At 29.2% G+C, this 14,304-nt stretch overlaps 1 protein-coding gene across 2 annotated transcripts in view; it reads right to left on the bottom strand.

The window, feature by feature from the left end:
- The window catches only part of LOC145277862 (scoloptoxin SSD14-like), a 189,148-nt gene that overhangs the window by 23,386 nt on the left and 151,458 nt on the right, over positions 1-14,304 (bottom strand). For both annotated transcript variants that reach the window (XM_080129815.1, XM_080129813.1), the window contains exons 6-9: positions 13,743-13,912; positions 12,528-12,677; positions 3,663-3,799; positions 1,533-1,720 (exon numbers count right to left, since the gene is read on the bottom strand). In XM_080129815.1, coding sequence (XP_079985941.1) covers positions 1,533-1,720; positions 3,663-3,799; positions 12,528-12,677; positions 13,743-13,912 — 645 coding nt within the window. The remainder of the gene's footprint in view (positions 1-1,532; positions 1,721-3,662; positions 3,800-12,527; positions 12,678-13,742; positions 13,913-14,304) is intronic.

The following is a 14,304-nucleotide window of genomic DNA, read 5'->3' as shown; positions in this document are numbered from 1 at the left end:
GGAGATTTTTCTTGTATTATCTTTTACAATTATTATATTAATAAAAAAATTAAAATCCTATTACTAGAATTAATTCATCATAATAAATTTCGGTTCAGTGATTATAACATTTTGCTAATAGTTTGAAAAAATCAATTACTCTGTGATTGTTCGAAACTGGACAGAAATTCGGCAGTATTTAAACTATTAAATAGAAAGTCACTTAAATAGTACTTGAGGTGTAGTGCTTAGTTCCCATTTAAAATTATGATCATAAAATCTGTTTACAGTAAATTTTTATTCCGTACTTGCTTAATGTTTCTACAATTCTAAAATTATGTAATTTTCTGTTTCTTATTTTCCGTTGTATCATTTAATTATCAGTGATGCTTGAAAGAAGTTTTTCTTGACAAAAATGTTTTGTTTAATTTTTCAACATTTTTTGGAACACGTAAATCAACTGCTTTCTTTGAAAGGTTACTTAGAGACTTTATGCAACTTTTTTTAAAAACTTTGTTTTACAAATAAAATAAATTTACATCGTATTTTGATGTTATTATCATTTTAGTTTTAGTGATAATTTAAAAACAATAAATATTTATCATTAGTACCAATAATGAAAGTTCAAATTAAAAACTTAAAGAATCGGTTTTTGAATCGTAAATTCCAATACCTCTAAAAGTTCCGGGTAGGTTGTTGTTTCTTGGTTGATTATTTGTTTTGTTTATTTCTTCTGTTAAAATTATTGTTTAGATGTTTCCTTCAGTTTTTTTTTTTTTACAGTATTTGTTACTATGGGTTAAACAGTAGGGAAGACTAGACTCTCAGGCCTTGGTAAAGCAATAGTCTATGAGAAACAAAACTCTAAAATAATACCACACCTTTTCTGCTTATAGATAGATATTCAAATATTTCATTAAGTTTTTCTTTACCTCAAACAATGAGTTAGTAAAGAAGTTGGGAACATAATTTTCCTCTCCACAATTGACCATTTAAATATGTTATACATTTCTTGTGGTCTCTTGAATATTGATTGTTAGTTATTTCAACATTTTTTTTGTTTACAAATCAAGTATTGATTTATGTGTCTACATGTAGCTCTAATTTATTGATGTTTTTTGTTTGTGTTGTTGTTAAAAAAAATAATTTGACCTTCCAAATCTCCTCTAAACATAATTTACAGTTTTTATCATTTATATTGCAAGGAGGAGCTAATTTTAAGATTTCCTGATTGATATCAAAGCTAATATTTTTATTTTTTTTTGTAGACCCGTAGTAAAGTTATGAAAACAAATTTTTCCCAAACAACTCATTAGAGACAGACATAGATGGAGATTTTTTTCCTTGGTTTAAGAAGCTATATAAATTATGCATAAATATTTTTAATAAAACAAAATAATTATTCCTAAATAGTTTTTTCACCTAACAACGTTTAAAAGCAATAACATCAGAATAATTTTTTAAAAATAAATAAATATTCAAGTAATAACAATAAGTTTGGTATATCAGCATTTGACTAGAAAAAAAAAAGAAAAAAGTTTAACATGACTTACCCATGATTCAACGTTGAGGTAATTGAAACTGCTGATCCATCTGGTCCAAGAACATTGAGGTGAGCAGTTCCATGGTCATCATTATTGGAAAAATGTGGATTGTAATACTGAATTCCATGGGTTTTTTTATCACTGATCTTGTCTTTGATACCTTTAGCATAAGTGTATGACGTCAGATTCCTTACAAGCTGTAAAAGATAATCAATAACTCATGTGTTTGTATTTTTAATAATGTTTAGTGTTTTTATAAGGATTATAAGTTTCTTATTTGTGTGATACTATCAGTGTGCTCTCTCCCCATTCAAGTGGTTCGTTTGTCTCCAAATTATCTATATCTCCCACCTTTGGTCAGGGTATGATACTATTGGCGTTCCCTTCCTAAGTATTGAGAAGTGAAGGAAAAAGAGAAAAAGTATTTCTATAATGCAAAAGAAAAAACGTTTATTGAATAAACAAAGCTATGGATAGGAAATTGTTCACAAAGGCACACAAAAGGAAGTTGATATGGGATTGTTGGTCAAGATGTAACAGTAATGGGAACAAAAGGATCTGAGATATATTTAGAGTTAGTTTTCAAGCACTTTAAGGAGTGGCAATGAGTTATATCACAGTTAGGAATGGTTTGCGGACAGTCTTGAGTTTGCAACAGTCGACAACAGAGTTGAGAATAGTTATGAGTTTGACACAGTCAAAGGAAGGTTATGGCTCGGAGGAGATGGGAGAATGAATTGATTAACTGACTGACAAACACAGCCTCAACAGTAAATACAAATGTGGACTTTACTGTGTAGTGGGTCGATAGTGTCATGCACACAGCCAGCTAATATTTACAGAAAATATCAGAGGCTGTGTTTTTTTTTTTTTAAATTTTATTTTTATACTTGTGAGCCAGTGCAGTCGCCAATGTGTGAGAGACAATGACATGGCCAGAACAAGAAGGTAAGATGAAGGAGAAAAACAAATCCACAGCACACAATGTTGGGGTTGGCGATTGTGTTCAGTGGGGATTACATAGTATTACAGTTGTTCTAACATCTGAATAAAAAGTCCACAAAAGAGAACTAAAAAAGCTTAATAATAAAATATAATACTTATTTGTGCTGAAAAGTAATACACCAAAATATGCATGTAAACTCCCTAAAATGTAAGATGGACTTAAACATTTGTAATGGTCTGATCTCTAAAATCACATTGACAGAACTGATCTGAATAGAGGAACAACTGCGTGCATGCCAACAGAATTTGTCTCACTCTTTCTTTTTGGTGTTTTTTTTGTAAGACATATTATAAATTGTTTCTCAGCATCTGCGAGCATTTACGCAAGTGTTGTCTATTCGATTTTCATATATAGAACCAACCTGCTGCACACGTGCATGCAACGAATGCAAATGCTGCTAATCAGACATTCTGATCAATGACATGCTGTAGATTCCAGGTGCAGTTACTGTTGTTAGACATAATTTATTAACATAAATGCATACATTGCACAAGCCGTAATATACCATAATAATGTGAATGTATGTATTAAGTGCCATTAAATGGTTTCATTAAATAGTTGTCATTAAATTGTTAAAACTTGTTAAACTTAGGGGAGAACAACATATCGTAAACACTACATTTCCTAACCTACTAAAAAACTGTCACATCATCACCAAATATCGAATTTAAGTTTATAGCCATGTCTAGAGAATGAACATTGCGAAAGCTATTCCAATTATTATTAAGCTTCCCACTGAAAAACCGCACATGTGCTTACATTCTGGCAAACACACTGCAGTAGGGTTCAGAAGGAGTATGATTAATTACTAGGATTACCGGTATATACAGAGTGCACAAACAAAATGGCATGTTATGATCGAGCACCGAGTCACTATTTAACAACATTTCCAAAAACATTACCTATTTATAAGTCAACACCCCCCAAAAATAATCTTAAAATCGTCTCCCAGAAATTTGACTTATACACAAGTATATATATATATATATATATATATATATATATATATATATATATATCGAAATTAGCTTTAATTTCAATATAAAATCTCAAGTAAAAGATCTCAGTGCAATACAAAGCAAAAATAAAGTTTAACAAAAACTCAAATCAGTCGTTTACATTATTCTACTCACATCCGTTACATTTACAAAATCTTCATCAGCAAGGCTGGATCGCTTGGCAAAAGCAAATTTAAAAGCTTCTGTAATTCTGTGCACGGTGAGAGGAAGTTTATCCAAGTCAGTTAAATCTTTGCGTTTTAAATCATAATCTGAAAATAAAAACGAGTTTATCGTAGATTATCTATATTTATCAAAAGTGTGTGTGTGTGTGTGTGTGTGTGTGTGTGTGTGTGTGTGTGTGTGTGTGTGTGTGTGTGTGTGTGTGTGTGTGAAAGGTTTTCAATAGAAAAAATCAAATCTGACAGATACCATATACAGGACTGGTGTTAGAGGATTATTTCACATCCCTTAAAAAATCATGTAGCAGCCTGTATGGGAAAATTATTTTTTGTAAATAAACTGAAATGTGTTGTTTTGTTGAAACACATGATAACACACACATTTTTTTTTTTATTTAAAAAAAAATATAATAATAATAATTATAATAATAATAATCAGTTTAATATCTGTTTAAAATGCTGTTAGACAGCTTTTAGAAATTGACTTTTAAACTAACCTACCTCTGACCAGCTTATTATTTATCTTTTTTCTTTTAAATACATCCTTATCACTTTATCCTATGTTTTTCTTAGCCTTCTGCTAACTGACCCTGCTACCTCAGCTGTTCTACTCATTCAAGAACACTCATCCATTTTTTTTTCAATGTGATCAAACCAACAAAGTCTTCTGTTCTGCACACAACCCCTATACTCCCCAGATTTAATCTTCCTTTGAGATGATTCAATCTAAAGTCTGACGTTAATATTTACATTACACATCGATTACCATATTACTTTCATCCATGCAAACACATCCTTATAAGGAATACAAATTTAAAAAAAAATTAAAATTGTAATAATTTTTTAATATGTAATTACTATTAAAAATGACTATGTACTTTTTACTAACAACATTTTAAGGGGCCAAAAATCTAAAAATAAATAAGGAGCTCTTAAAAACAGCCAGAATACAATCAGACTCAGTCTGATCAGGGGTGGGAGGGGTCAGAGTTGACCATATATACTGTATATGTTGAATTTTGATGACTGAATATTAAGGCAAAATATTTGGCATTCTAAGTTCAAAATATATACAATATATGCATGTTATCTATCAGATTTGTCTGGCATAAAATAACTCAACAATGGTCAACATGCTGAAAAATAAAAATATTTGAAATGCGCTATATAATAGTTTCGTCAACTTGAAATGACTGATGAACTAAGAGCAATGGGTAACATTAAAAAAAATAGAGTTTTACTAAAAAAACAAACAAAATCAATCAATCATTGATTTTTAGCAAAGCTTGACACACCTAAATATTTGAAAGACCTTTAATCATTGGAAATTAATTTTTAATTGCCACCATCTGTTATGAAGCAATAAAAATGTATATGTGTGTGTAAAGACTGTCTAGAAAGTAACAGGATTGTGCGTGCTGTGTGAGCTATGTGTGAACGAAGGATAAGCAGATCATGTTATCATCTAACAATGATATCTTAGGAGCTGGGAAATGTAATCTTAACTTCCTGAAACCATTGCATTTTTTTCACATGTGTTTGTTTACTTTTTAAAGATATTTAGCTATGAACACTGAAAAACAGACAATAAATACCAGGCAATGAATGAAAAGAAAATCACTAGAATAAAACAACCTCCATATTCACCTGATCCTGACTCATGTGACTTTTGGAGATTATCAAGCAGGTCCATTTTGAAGGCATAGAGGTAATCAAAAAGACTGTAATGACTGAGCAGAGGGGCATCTCAGAAGAATTATTTTAGCATTTTATACAAACATGGTAGAGAAGAATGGAAAAAAATACATTGGACTTTAGGGGTGAGAGGGAGGTGGGTATTGCTTTGAGGGGAAACTGTGTAGTTTGTTGTTTAAAAGTGAAATAGTTTTGACATCAGACTTGTTACTTGTCAGACATATTTGTATAGTATATTTAAGCAGTATTTTTTCATCCTATATATATATATATATATATATATATATATATATATATATATATATATTAAGTAATGTGATTTACAATTTAAAAATTTAAAAAAAATTTTTAAATTTAAAAATCAAATTTTAATTAAATTAAAAATCAGTTTCATAAGAAGGAACAACAACAAAGTCAATTATCTGTACGATCGTTTCGGAAATCCGTGCTTTTTATTTGTGGTATACATGAAGTTATATAGAACAATTATATATAGTTTTTTTGGTAAGCACGGTCTCCTCATCAGCAAATTTAGGAGGATTTTTATTGAATTTAAAAGACACCATAAATGAACCTAGCATTAAAAGTAAGGCAGATGAATCTGACAAAATTGAAATAAAAGGTTTGGATTTAAAATTTATAAGAAAATTAATATAGGTTAGAGATAGAAATGAGTAGAAAAAAAATATATTTTTGAATTTACATAATAAATTTGATTTAAAAATATATAGAGATAGTTACCTTTTAGTTTTTCTTTTTTTGAAATCAGGAACTGTGTTTAAAGTAGTCATTTAGATGTTTGCTATAGCTTTTTATTTTATTGAATGATGAATTTTAAAAGGGTGACGCTCGTGCAGTAAATTGTTTCCGTTAGCGTATTTTGATTTAAAGACGCTACAGTTAATATATATAGAGAGAATATTTATTTTGCAAGTTTTTAAGGGGAGATAATTGTCATGTGTTATTGACTTTATTTATTATTTGATTTACGGGTCTAAGGGAGGTAATTGGTCTAACTTAATTTATTAAAAAAAAAAAAAAAAAATTGTAATCTATTTTTACTAATGAGTAATTTTTAATGATTTAAGGTGGTTTATATTTATTAAATTTAAACCAACGTTTATGATTACATGTCAGAAGCTCGTGTCTTGAATTTAATAGTTTGGTTGTATTTTTTATATCTTCATATTTTAAAATTTTTAGGGTTTCTTTTGTACATAGTGCACAAAATTTATCTCCTGGTTTATATGATTTGCAAGTCTCAATTATTTGCCATTTTAAGTTGAAAGAAATATTGCTATTTTTTAGTTGCCAAATATAGTTGGATAGAGTAGTTTGGTTTGATAGAGAGTTATTTTTAAAAGAATGTTTGTGCGTTGAAATTCTATGTTTTATTAGGCTAGATGTGGAACCAATATATATTACCTCTTGATTATTGTGATTATTTTCCGTTAGGTCTATTGTTGGATTATTATGTGGTGGGTTGATTAGTAATTGTTCGGTAGATTGATTTAAGTTGGTGTTATTATTTAATCTGGTAGTTGAGTTATGGCTGTTAATAGGTTCTTGTAGATTTGGAGTTTTTGATACTGTGCAGCTATAGATAACATTTTTAATTTTACATGAGCCTTGTAGGGGACATTTATTTTTTCTTCTACAGTTACAGTCCGATGTATTTTGTATAGTTGTATTTTGTAGTTTATTAATTTTCTTATTATTAGAGCTAATTATTTTCTGATGAAGGTTAGGCATAGTAGAGTAAGAGACTTTAATTGTGTTCTTATTGAAAATTTTATTATATCTATGGGGGGCTTTAAAGTTCTTATCTAATATTTTAAAAAATTCTCTGGCTATGTTTGTTTCTAGGTTTTTGGAATACGGGGGGTTGAACCATAGGATCTCCTTGTGTCTATTCTTACGTTTACGGGTTTTAGTTTGCTGTTTATTTGTATTATTATCTAATATTTGTAGTTTGGTTTTATCTTTTTTTTGTCTCTTGGTTATTTTTCTTAACTCGTATACGGGAAGACATTGCCATATTATATGTTATTACGCTCTTAATAGGTTTATTTTTAATGCAGTTTATGTTTCTATCATTTTCATTTATGAATTTAATTTGTGAATTATATCCAGAGTTTTTAAGGGCTTCATTATAGTATTTTTCATTTTTGGTAAATATTGATTTAGTAGAAGACAGTCTAGAAATTCTTAGAGCAATATTGGGAACTATTGATTTTAATATTGATTTAGGGTGGTTTGATTGATTGTGGACATATAGAAGTGATTGGTTAGGTTTATGGTATGGTTCAAAGGTAGAATTTTCAAGATTTAAGGTTATGTCTAAGAAATTAACAATTTTTTTATTAGGGTCGATTTTTATACTAAGTCCATAATTTTTAAATAATTTATGTAGAGCTTTAATTGCTTTTTCATAATTTTTATTAGTAGAATTCGTTATGAAAAGTGCATCATCTCTATATAGCCCTCCTTCAAGTTTGAATTGTTTATGGAGTATACAATGTATTTCATTTAAAAGGAAAAGGCCAACTAGATCAGTGACCTGAGTCGAGTCCGTCGATCCCATTAAAATGTTGAAGTGGTTAGGGGTATTTTTCCTGGTCCAATATTTATTATTAAATGTTATAAAAGACTGGACCAGGAAAAATACCCCTAACCACTTCAACATTTTAATGGGATCGACGGACTCGACTCAGGTCACTGATCTAGTTGGCCTTTTCCTTTTAAATGAAATACATTGTATACTCCATAAACAATTCAAACTTGAAGGAGGGCTATATAGAGATGATGCACTTTTCATAACGAATTCTACTAATAAAAATTATGAAAAAGCAATTAAAGCTCTACATAAATTATTTAAAAATTATGGACTTAGTATAAAAATCGACCCTAATAAAAAAATTGTTAATTTCTTAGACATAACCTTAAATCTTGAAAATTCTACCTTTGAACCATACCATAAACCTAACCAATCACTTCTATATGTCCACAATCAATCAAACCACCCTAAATCAATATTAAAATCAATAGTTCCCAATATTGCTCTAAGAATTTCTAGACTGTCTTCTACTAAATCAATATTTACCAAAAATGAAAAATACTATAATGAAGCCCTTAAAAACTCTGGATATAATTCACAAATTAAATTCATAAATGAAAATGATAGAAACATAAACTGCATTAAAAATAAACCTATTAAGAGCGTAATAACATATAATATGGCAATGTCTTCCCGTATACGAGTTAAGAAAAATAACCAAGAGACAAAAAAAAGATAAAACCAAACTACAAATATTAGATAATAATACAAATAAACAGCAAACTAAAACCCGTAAACGTAAGAATAGACACAAGGAGATCCTATGGTTCAACCCCCCGTATTCCAAAAACCTAGAAACAAACATAGCCAGAGAATTTTTTAAAATATTAGATAAGAACTTTAAAGCCCCCCATAGATATAATAAAATTTTCAATAAGAACACAATTAAAGTCTCTTACTCTACTATGCCTAACCTTCATCAGAAAATAATTAGCTCTAATAATAAGAAAATTAATAAACTACAAAATACAACTATACAAAATACATCGGACTGTAACTGTAGAAGAAAAAATAAATGTCCCCTACAAGGCTCATGTAAAATTAAAAATGTTATCTATAGCTGCACAGTATCAAAAACTCCAAATCTACAAGAACCTATTAACAGCCATAACTCAACTACCAGATTAAATAATAACACCAACTTAAATCAATCTACCGAACAATTACTAATCAACCCACCACATAATAATCCAACAATAGACCTAACGGAAAATAATCACAATAATCAAGAGGTAATATATATTGGTTCCACATCTAGCCTAATAAAACATAGAATTTCAACGCACAAACATTCTTTTAAAAATAACTCTCTATCAAACCAAACTACTCTATCCAACTATATTTGGCAACTAAAAAATAGCAATATTTCTTTCAACTTAAAATGGCAAATAATTGAGACTTGCAAATCATATAAACCAGGAGATAAATTTTGTGCACTATGTACAAAAGAAACCCTAAAAATTTTAAAATATGAAGATATAAAAAATACAACCAAACTATTAAATTCAAGACACGAGCTTCTGACATGTAATCATAAACGTTGGTTTAAATTTAATAAATATAAACCACCTTAAATCATTAAAAATTACTCATTAGTAAAAATAGATTACAATTTTTTTTTTTTTTTTTTTAATAAATTAAGTTAGACCAATTACCTCCCTTAGACCCGTAAATCAAATAATAAATAAAGTCAATAACACATGACAATTATCTCCCCTTAAAAACTTGCAAAATAAATATTCTCTCTATATATATTAACTGTAGCGTCTTTAAATCAAAATACGCTAACGGAAACAATTTACTGCACGAGCGTCGCCCTTTTAAAATTCATCATTCAATAAAATAAAAAGCTATAGCAAACATCTAAATGACTACTTTAAACACAGTTCCTGATTTCAAAAAAAGAAAAACTAAAAGGTAACTATCTCTATATATTTTTAAATCAAATTTATTATGTAAATTCAAAAATATATATTTTTTCTACTCATTTCTATCTCTAACCTATATTAATTTTCTTATAAATTTTAAATCCAAACCTTTTATTTCAATTTTGTCAGATTCATCTGCCTTACTTTTAATGCTAGGTTCATTTATGGTGTCTTTTAAATTCAATAAAAATCCTCCTAAATTTGCTGATGAGGAGACCGTGCTTACCAAAAAAACTATATATAATTGTTCTACATAACTTCATGTATACCACAAATAAAAAGCACAGATTTCCGAAACGATCGTACAGACTTTGTTGTTGTTCCTTCTTATGAAACTGATTTTTAATTTAATTAAAATTTGATTTTTAAATTTAAAAAATTTTTTTTTAATTTTTAAATTGTAAATCACATTACTTAATATTGAATTAGCTCTAGGACATTTAACTATCGAGCTTATTATATATCTAAATTACAACGAGCATTTCCTGTATTTTAATTAAACTAGTAATTTCACTGTTACATTAAAATACTTTAGCTCTTTAGACTATTATTCTAATCTCCTTTAAATTATATATATATATATATATATATAAGCGAGATAAGATACTGATAGAATTCAGATGAAAAATCCTGATAAATATTACTTGAAGGAATACTTTCAAGGTGATCTTAGCCAAAAAGGAAAAGTTCAATATTTAAGAATAGAGCAATATATAAGTTTGGTGGTTAAATTTTAAATTCTGAAAAAACAACATATAGACACATATATTCGATTTAAGAATTTATTGTTTGACAAAAGGAATATATAGAAGGAGTTATTTTAATTTCCTTAATCCAAGGATTTTCAATATTGGCTCATATCATCAGAGGAAATGAAATGTGGTTAGCAAAATGTTCAGCTGCAAGTGGATGCTGTTTTGCTTTTCAGCACAATTATTGAAAATAGTTTTTTGAGTGGGCGTGGATAATTATATGGAAAAAATTTTACGAAAAGAGAAGTTGATACAACCTGGCCAATCCATTATCGGAAGGAGTACAATTTCCTTCGGGGGTTATAAATCCAGGTGGGCAGAAAATAGGTCTAGAGGGAAAAAGTAATATTCCCATATAGCGATAGCGTATTGCTCTTTATTGATTTTTCAAAAAGTATACGGGGCAGCCTTATTTGTCGTTGCATTGAGTGTGTGTTGGTTGATGTAGTCCAAAAGCTTTCTCGGTGTTGATAAAGTATATCCGATGTTGGGTGGAAATACCATTCCATTGTAATTATCCCCGTCAGTAAGAGCAATGTAACACTGAAAGAACATTGACCAAAGTGAATTCAGTCCTTAAAAAGTAAAAAATAATAATAACTGTTGGTAACTCCTCTTTTATGTATGTATGTATGTATATATATATATATATATATATATATATATATATATATATATATATATATATATATATATATATATATATGTGATATCCTTGTTGATGACTTTGTTTGATAAAATTCAAATTAGAATCAATAATTTACTGAGTATTAAATAAAACATTTTGGTAGAAGAGTTATAAATTAAGTTAGTACAAATAGTTGGGTTTAGTGACTTTGATAAAATTCAAAATGGCGTAATGGAAACATATTAAATGTATATGCAGCTTCTCTTCTAATTTTCGGATTTTAATCATGTCAAATCACACTTCATTTACTTTTGACGGATTGATTGTTGCTATTTCTTCCAATGAGTTAAGGGCATAATAGATTCATTGATTGATATAATAATTAAGCGATTGATTTTGCGCTACAAAACAGATATTGTCAAGAATTGTAAAAGTCAACTGAATTAAAGGAATAAATTATAAGATGGTCAAGATCATGAATTTTGGAATATAGTTTTTTGTCACCTATTATCTATATTGCTCTGTAATTACATTGAGCTTCTTAAATAAGTATATATTATAAGAAAATATATTTCTACAGAAATATTATATATATTGTGGAACATTCCTTGATTCTCATTCAATCGCAGGCAATATATATATATATGAAATGTCTGTTTGAAATTTGGTGGGGGATGTCCTCTTCTCTTCCCTGTTACTTCTTTCTTACAAAAGAGATGTAGCAAGTCTATCTCTGCTCTATCATTATTTCCATGGCAGGTTCTCAGGTGAGCTTTAGTCTATTGTCTTTTCCTGTAAAATATTCACAGCAAACACTCTCCTAGATACAACCAATACCAGCAATTTCCCTTACTCTCAATCTGTACCTAAAACTAAACAAAAATTCCATGAGCAAAGTTTCTTTCCTAGAGTTGCTCATCTGTGGAAAACAATACTATGAAACTGCTTCCTATCTTTGGCTCAACAAGAACTTGTCTACATCAATTTCTACCCAATTTTCACGATTAACGTTTATCAGGGTGTTCACGCATGAACTCTTATTCTCAAGTGGCCTCTTGGCCTTGATAAGTGGTAACTCCCCTAAAGAAAAATAAATGTTTTTGCATGTAATAAGTATCCATTTAATTGTATAACAGCACAGAATTAAAATGCATTTTAAAAAATGGAGCGTTAATGATTTCTTTGGTATTTTACTCACTGTCTAAAACATTCAGGATGAACTGTACTAAGGCACCGCTTGATGGAGGAGGAGCACCATGGACGATGATGCGATTAGTGAGTTCAATCTTGGTTGAGGTTCGTTCTACAATTTTGTATGCTGCTAAGTCTTCAAGAGAAATTATGGAATCTGAAATATCAGAAAATAAATATATAAGTTTAACAACAATGTTTAAAGAAAGAACCAAATAATAATAATAATTGTGGATATTCAATTGTTAAGTATTCTGCACTTTCAACTATTTCAGGAGTTAAATTCGACATACTGCTGTCAAAGCTTGTTACTCCAAAAACTGAATTAACTCAGTCTCTGAAATTTAAGCTTTTTATTCAGATTGGTAACATCTCATTTGCATATGAGCTGACAAGCATATAAATAGAAGTAGTTGCTATTTTATTTCTTAAAAAAAAATTTTTTTTGTCTGGCACTGAACACTACAAGCTGCACAAAATCAGGTTTGTACAAATTTTTAAGGCTTTTAATCACAATGATGATGGTGATGATGATGATGATGATGATGATGATGATGATGATGATGATGATATGGATGGAAAGAACTAAGAGAGAAAGAAGACCTCCATGGGAAAAAAGAACTGTAATTGCCAAGGTAAATATATGCAAGAAAAAGATTATAACTTGGCCAACTCTCATGAGAAAAGATCAAAAGACAGAGGGAGAAAGCACTATCCAGACATTGACTGAAAAGGAATGGAGTTGTAAGGAAGCTTATTATCACACACTTGATGTTTCTCAAATTATTGCCATTTAAAAGTCAATTCCATAGCACTACTTTCATTATGGATGTTGGCAACCTTCATGTGGTTCCTTCTGTAAGCCAATGTCAACAACATAATTGATCATCAAAAATGTACCATACTCACTCATACAAATTTGCGTTTTTTTTTATAGGAAGCAGTCTTTAAATTTTATGCATAAAAGAATTGAAGAATGCTAGAAGTTTATGAAAATGTGCCTTGTTTGTCCAACTAGTTACTTCTGTCTGCATGTGGCATTTTCCTCTAACTATAAATTGCATCACATCCCACAGCCATAACGGTATTGAAAGATTCACAAGTAGAGGTTAAAAAAGTTTACTCAGCATATTTTTTTATATTTCTATTTACTATTTTATAAATAAGTATTCAAGTAAATGTTATAATTGACATATAACATATGACAAATAAATCTTCTTACCATTGCCAGCATCCTTCAGATCTTGTACAATTTTCTCGGATAATGAACCATTATAAAATGCTAAGTATCCATCATTGGCAATTTCAGTTAATGTCTGAGCTAATAGTGGTCTTTTCAGAATCTCTCCTTCTTTGTAACAAGCGCCAGTGTTGGGGTTTACATAGGTCCTCCTAAAAAGAAGAATATGTTTTCAGACAAAATATTGTATATGAATGATTGTACATAATTAAATAATGAGGTTTCTGCATTTGCAAAAGATATTTGAGTCTTTTTGTATGTAAAACTAAAAGAACTACAATTGTGCATGAATTCTTTTCCAGTTTGCTTTATTTTTATTTTTTCATTTCCAGACATGATTACTAATTATAGTGCTAAACTTTGGCATAGATGAGGAAGAAACTTTATGCATCACATTTTTATGTACTTATGCAGAATATGAGCCATGTGATTTTCAAGTTAAATTAAATTTTTGCAATATCTTCTATTTATTATTCTTGCCCTAAAAGAAACAATACCACAGCTTTATTTTAAAACCTGACATCTATTCAATCACTGCTTTGAT

Source organism: Euprymna scolopes, chromosome 6, assembly GCF_053919585.1.
Source record: "Euprymna scolopes isolate OS-2025 chromosome 6, ASM5391958v1, whole genome shotgun sequence".
In the NCBI taxonomy this organism is placed as follows: Eukaryota; Metazoa; Mollusca; class Cephalopoda; order Sepiida; family Sepiolidae; genus Euprymna; species Euprymna scolopes.
The sequence above is the reverse complement of the archived record's forward strand: the minus strand, read 5'-3'. Positions and strand labels throughout refer to the sequence as shown.